The sequence below is a fragment of the Salvelinus fontinalis genome, chromosome 10 (genome assembly GCF_029448725.1).
Source record: "Salvelinus fontinalis isolate EN_2023a chromosome 10, ASM2944872v1, whole genome shotgun sequence".
NCBI lineage: Eukaryota > Metazoa > Chordata > Actinopteri > Salmoniformes > Salmonidae > Salvelinus > Salvelinus fontinalis.
Window position 1 is genome coordinate 29,680,566 of NC_074674.1, and position 7,152 is coordinate 29,687,717.

The window sequence follows — 7,152 nt, forward strand, 5'->3', positions numbered from 1 at the left end:
ATATGATCCCCAATCAGAGACAACGATAAACAGCTGCCTCTGATTGGGAACCATATCAGGCCACCATAGACATACAAATACCTAGACGTACAAAACCCCTAGAACTACAAAACCCCTAAACAATACAAAAACTAGCATACCCACCCTCGTCACACCCTGACCTAACCAAAATATAAAGAAAACATAGATATCTAAGGTCAGAGCGGGACAACACCTCTGCATGTGAAAATGTCTCTGTACACAAATAGCAAAAATAGCAATTCAAGAGTTGGGAAAATCAAATTCTGTGTTGTATCAAAGTCCTGCACCATCAGTGAGAATATAGATGCTCCATATCTCAACACCATTGTGGTTTCAACAGATGGCCACACCACCCACGATAAAAACATCCATTACCACAGGGAGCCCAGGATGTCAAACAGCAGTTCCCTCGCCCGGACCAAACTGAAGCCAGTAAAATTTCAATCTATCTGATGTCATCTGATTTTTTAAAAATGGTTTACAATTCAAGGAGAGTCCAGTTGGTCTTAAATGTAGTGATATGGTATTATGAAGGACTATCAACAAGATGTTGGGAGTCAGGCATGTTGTATATCAGTTAAGTGAAAATGTGTGTGGCTGTAGTCTCATTTGTGGTTTTAGTTTACTTATAGGTTAAAAAAGTATACAAGGGCCTCCCGGGTGGCGCAGTGGTCTAGAGCACTGCATCGCAGTGCTAGCTACGCCACCAGAGTCTCTGGGTTCGCGCCCAGGCTCTGTCGCAGCCGGCCGCGACCGGGAGGTCCGTGGGGCGACGCACAATTGGGCTAGCGTCGTCCGGGTTAGGGAGGGTTTGGCCGGTAGGGATATCCTTGTCTCATCACGCTCCAGCGACTCCTGTGGCGGGCCGGGCGCAGTGCGTGCTAACCAAAGGGGCCAGGTGCACGGTGTTTCCTCCGACACATTGGTGCGGCTGTCTTCCGGGTTAGAGGCGCGCTGTGTTAAGAAGCAGTGCGGCTTGGTTGGGTTGTGCTTCGGAGGACGCGTGGCTTTCGACCTTCGTCTCTCCCGAGCCCTTACGGGAGTTGTAGCGATGAGACAAGATAGTAATTACTAGCGATTGGATACGACGAAAATTGGGGATACATTTTTTTTTTTTAAGTATACAAAATATTATTATCTGAATGGAGTACTGTACTGTTTGACTAAAATACCTATTATATCTTAACTCTAATGTAACTCCACATCTAAAATGACAAATTAACAAATGTAATCTTGACCCCTTGTATTTTCGTTGTAATTGGTGCAGACCTCCAACTCAGTCTAAGAAGAGATTCAGATAAAAATAGAGTGTATCATTACAATCAAAACAATCTACACAAGTCCATGTTCTAAAAATAAACTGAACAACCAAGGAAATAATAGAGCAAGGAACATGTACAAGGCTGAATTCTCACCAGAGACAGAAGGGAATGGGAGTGTGTAGGCGTTTGCTTAGTTCACCTGGAGACAACACTTACTGCACGTGCTTTGGTTAACACACACACACACACACACACACACACACACACACACACACACACACACACACACACACACACACACACACACACACACACACACACACACACACACACACACACACACACACATTCTCTCTCTCTATGACACTTTATAGAGAGAGAGTTATCATACAGCAGGCAGTCCTCAATGCTAATCACCCCCTCCCACCCCCTCCCATACACATTCTATTCCTATCTACTGTATGGTTGCTCAGCACCCCTCCACCCCACCATCAGCCTATATAAAGAACATCCTCGTTCATGTACTTTATAATCACGACGCAACTAGTCAACATAGTCAGCCACCATAACAGATCCTTGCTCACCGGGAGACAAATTACAATGAATTGACAATGCAAACTCAGCTATTAAACTACTCTTATTCATTCTAACAATTCCGTTGTCAATTTACAGCGTCCGAATCAGGATGAAGTAGTGAGACAGAACAACTCCGCGATTTCTGCAATCCTCTCAAACTCCGAACAGACACCTGTTTCAGACAGGCACGCGACAATGTATCGGTCCACAAAAGGAGCCTCAAAGGCTCGGAGGGATCAAATCAACGCAGAGATTCAGAACATCAAGGAACTGTTGCCCATTTCTGATTCGGACAAAGCTCGACTCTCCTACCTACACATCATGTCACTTGCCTGTATGTACACCCGCAAGTCTGTATTATTCTCTCAAGGTAGGCTTAACCTATTTGTTATTTCAAATATGGTCACACGAAGTTTGCTTTTTCTCTTGTGGTTTTAATCACCAGGTGCACTGAAGTTTAACGTGCATGGTCGACAACCACTACATCCTATCAAGCACTGTAATGTAGAAATTGATCTACTGATTTATTTGTTGGCTAATAGTTTGATTCGCTATGGATTTTTACATAATGTCCATACACGTCTTGCGCTGTCTAAAGTTCTGAAAATGTTTGGCGCTGTCCATGGTACTAGTCTGTTGTAGCGAGCAAATGCGCGTGACTCCAATCTGTTGGATGCATAACACTAGTCATATTTAGGATGAACATGATCCCTGTTGAAAAAAATGCAAATACTACAATTTATTTCATGCTTTTTGTCTCAGTGACGATATTTACAACTAATGTTAGACCTTTTACTTTCTTTGCTAAACAGACGCTCTTCAAGACGAGACCACGGACTTAATATTGTTTCAGGAGCTGTCAGGGCTGATGCACGAATTGTCAGGTTTCATGATACTCCTAACAAGCGATGGAAAACTTCTGTATCTATCAGACAACGTCGCAGACCACCTCGGACATTGCATGGTGAGTAGCCCGAAGCTGAAAACATGTGGCTGTTGTTGTTACTTTGACAAATCATACACTGAAAGTATTGTGCATAGGCCTATGAACGTCTCATTCAATGTTATGCAACCTGTTTTTCTCATTCAGGTGGACCTGGTTGCCCAGAGTGATAGTGTGTATGATATCATTGATCCTATGGACCACTTTGTCATAAGGAGCAACCTTGCAGGTCTACCGATGACCACTACTGACACAGGTATAGATCTCTCATCACTAATCTAATAATTGTTTTACTGGATCCATTAGAAAGACCTTAGTAACCCAACTGCTGCATCCTATCCTAGACTATGGTGACGTCATCTATCAAAACACAACCAAGACCTTACTTTACGAATTAAATGTCATTTATATAACTGTTCCTCAAATGTATATATATCTTATAATGACAACAGATGACATCAATTTCAAACCTTTCTCCTTTTTCTCCTCCTCCAGACAAGTTATTTCGATGTCGCTTCAATACTACAAAGTTCATCCGGCGACAGGGTGCGGAGAACAAGTTGATGCTAGTCAGAGCTCGCTGCCTCACCCCACCTTGCCCTATCTCTGCATACTGGACCTCCAACCCAGTATGGGTGTGTTTCTGTACCCCTCTGAAGACAAAAACGCCTTACCTTACAATCGCCAAGAGTGCCCCCCTCACCCCACCCCCTGAGCAGTCCTTCCTACTGGCTTGTTTCCACTCTCAACACCACAGGGACATGAGGCTTTGGGATGCCCAGGACAGGTAAGAATGAGCCTGGTTAATTCTGAAGTACAACACTGTTTTGGTAGTGTATAGGCATGAGAACATGGGGTATGTTATCAACTCTATCTTCCCTTTTTCCTCCAGTGTGAGTGTGTACCTGGGCTACGATGTGGAGTTTCTACGCTCTCGCTCCTGGTACAGCCTGGTCCATCCCAGGGATCTCTCCCATGCCTCTACACAGCACTGTCTCCTATGTGAGTACATCCACAATAACACAACTACTCAACCGCAGACACTTAACATACATAACACAACTAACAATACAAACACGTGAGGAAGACAGACCAGTGAGGAGAGCTGAATATGGGAATGTGTCTGTCTCTGTAGTGAGTGAAGGAGAGGGGAGGCAGGTGGACATGGTGGTGCAGGTGGAGGCAGCAGACCACTCATGGGTCTGGCTCTATATGGTCCTCCAGCTGAACATCGACGAAAACCCCATCAGCTGCCACAACTACATCATCAGGTACCACAGCTACGCTGCTATGAAACACCACTGTGTCATTTCTCTCTTACCTTTAACCATGACCTCTATACAGTATATGTGAGATATAAATAATTATTGTCTCTTTTCCTCTCTCTCTCTTTCTCTCTCTTAGTGAGTCAGAGGCGTGTTCAATACGCCAGCAGAGCTCTTGTGAGGTGCTCATGCAGCCAGTTGGTTATGGTCCTCGGTCCAGTCTGTTGTCTCTGGATGAAGAGAACTTCCCCCAGACACATGGAGGACAACACCAGTGGGAACCAAAGACCAGCCTTCTCTCTGTTGGACCAACCACTTCTGCCTCACTGACTGACACTAAGTCTGATATTCTGACTCAAAGAATTACCTCTCACCTAACCAATATGTCAGAACCCCTCCCCTCCTCCCTCACCAAGCCCCTCGCCCCTCTTACTATGCCCCACCCTCAACAGATGGGGGAGTGTGCATGCACTCCCCCGTATACCCCTCATCTTGCTAGTGGAAGTTTTCCTTTTGTGGAGAAACTGCAACTCAGTTTTGATTCTTTCAATGCAGCTGTGTCCTGCCCAATGGCCCATGAGGTTATTAACCCAGCACATAGTGCACCAGCCTTCTCCCAGGTCCTCTATTCCGAGCATCCTCAGGTCCTCTTCCCGGCAGAGCCCCGTGGAAAGCTGCCCCCCACTACCAATAGTTTTGGGGGAGATGAATGCTCCATCATGGGCCTGCCACAGATTAGTGGTCCCTTGTATGTGGATGTTCCCCACAGGCCCTTCCATGGTCCTCTGAATGAGCTCCTCCTAACTCCAGAGGCTTCCCCCACACATCCTCCCTGCTCCTTCTTCTCCACAGAGAAAGAGCAGGAGCGAGAGAGGGAGGACATTTCTCTCTTGGCTAAATATATTAGCTCTTTAGCTGAGGGATTCTATTGTGACCCTCTTCTCCCCAAAATAACCCCACCCACCTTCTCGACTTCACCCAGTCTTCAGGCCACATCCCAGAATCCCTCTCCTCCTTGCGGAGCTGAGTGTCCGCCCTGGAGGGGGCTATACCCGCCCCTTAGCCGAGAGGATATCTCTCTGTATGAGGAGAGTATGGCTCTAGAGAGCCTAATTGAGGAGCTCTCAACTTTCCCTTTGTCCCCCTCTTCATGCTCCTCTCCTCCCTCTTCCTCCTTTAAGTCCTCCCCTCCATGCTGGCCACTCACCCCAGTGAGTAGGTATAACCCCAGCCTCTTCAAGGGTGAATCTTCAATTGGTGTAAACCACTTCTGTAGCGTCCAGTCGACGCAGTGTAACTACATGGCAGTGGGTGGAGCTATGATGGCCGTCGGGGCAGGGATTAAGAGAGACATGGAGGAGTCATCTGAGAGTGAGATGGATACGGACGTGTCAGTGGAGCCTCTATTGTCGCTACCATCATCAGCCATCGCTCTCACAGCCTTTCAGGAGTGTGCGTCTGCCTTTGTCCATCCGGCTCCCACCATCGGTTTGCCCCATGCCCAGTCCCTTCTGGAGGAACTGGATACCATGGAATCTGTGTTTGAGGCAGATGCCTCTTTCAACCCGTCTCGGGGAGACAACCTGAGTTGTATCAACTCCCACTCAACCATACATTCACAAAGCTTCCACCAAGGTGCGGGACATTTTTGTCATGCTAATATATTGATAAGAGAACAGGCCATTTTACCACTGGCACATACATTGTTTTCATAGTTTCATCTGATATTTTACAGTATAAGATGCATCACTACTAAGATTTCAGTGTGATAAATATTGGTTGCTGAACTAAATTAACTCTTGTCTGTTGTTTTCTTTCATTTCAGATGGAAACCTGCGTGACCCTCTTCTAAAATAAGTCTGTGACTTACTTTGTTCAGTATGGCATATTGTCATATTTCAAGCTTTTCCTGTAAAAGCTGAATGTGCAACATCTATACAAAATATTCAAAACAGTGAAAATGTATATTCTCCAATACATATTTAAGATACTTACAATTCAATATTGTATAATACTGTTTTCTGATGATTCAGTTGTACATGCATTACTTTGAATACATTTGATTGCTGAGTAACCTCATGATAGAGGTCATTTATAGTGCCATGTTTATATTCACTCATAGTGAGGAAGAAGGCTTCTTTGAGCACAAAATATCAAATGTTAAAAATGTAACAGACCACAGCAATTTTGTTTGGTTTTATTCTATAAAGATAGTGTTTTATACATTGATCTACACATTGGTCAACTTGGTCTTATTTTGTTGAATGGATACATTTTGGTTTGAAAATCATAATGGGTTGACTTTCAGCAGTTATCAATCGATAGACTTCTGTTTTAGTGTCAAAGTACACATTAAAGTGGCATTGTCTACCGCAGAGTAAAGGTTTGATTTCTATGTTTTAGAAATTAAATGATTATATTATACACAATAGTGTCTGTATAGAATAATGTGGAAATATATGTGCTGTTCACATACTGTGTTTTGACTGATCCATTGACTATATATGACTCTTAAAGTGGAGTGAAACGTGTGTATTACCAGTGTACCAATAACACACTGTATGCTGTACATTCATATATTATATAACTCGGATTTCTGTATTAGATTTTTAAAAATTACATCCAGTACATTAGCTACTGTACTGAATGAGTAATGGAGATTGTTCATGTATTTTTCTCTTGTTGTCAATGTATTTTTCTCATGTTGTCGATGTATTTGGATACCAATCAAAAGCAACTCTATTAAAATATATTTTGAAGTGTTTGTCTTTTACTGATCATTTAGACACTGTCATTCTATCCATCTGCCTCTCCCTTATTCTCTCCATTGTGTGATGAGAGTCAGGGACAGTTCTGACGTACATTGTGACGCCTGTCACACAATCAGCAGCTCAGACTGAGCCACAGGCCTGAATGTGCCTGCATTTGCGCACGCACGCACACACAGACACACACAAACCTGACAGATGTACCCTTTAATATATCAACTAGAATTATCAGGTATGAAGATAAGACCCAGATGCAGACCACATCGAATAAACAATAGTTTAATATTCCAACAGGGGCAGGCAATAGACAGGTCAAG

The 7,152-nt window shown here is 44.0% G+C and overlaps 1 protein-coding gene across 1 annotated transcript; it reads left to right on the forward strand.

Moving 5' to 3' along the window:
- Positions 1 to 1,827: 1,827 nt before the first annotated feature.
- Positions 1,828 to 6,831, forward strand: LOC129863234 (neuronal PAS domain-containing protein 4A-like). Its single transcript, XM_055935143.1, has 8 exons — positions 1,828 to 2,229; positions 2,672 to 2,823; positions 2,950 to 3,058; positions 3,298 to 3,589; positions 3,695 to 3,804; positions 3,938 to 4,073; positions 4,207 to 5,702; positions 5,893 to 6,831. The coding sequence occupies exons 1-8, from the start codon at positions 2,055 to 2,057 to the stop codon at positions 5,922 to 5,924; spliced, it is 2,502 nt and encodes an 833-aa protein (XP_055791118.1). The 5' UTR covers positions 1,828 to 2,054; the 3' UTR covers positions 5,925 to 6,831.
- Positions 6,832 to 7,152: the final 321 nt, after the last annotated feature.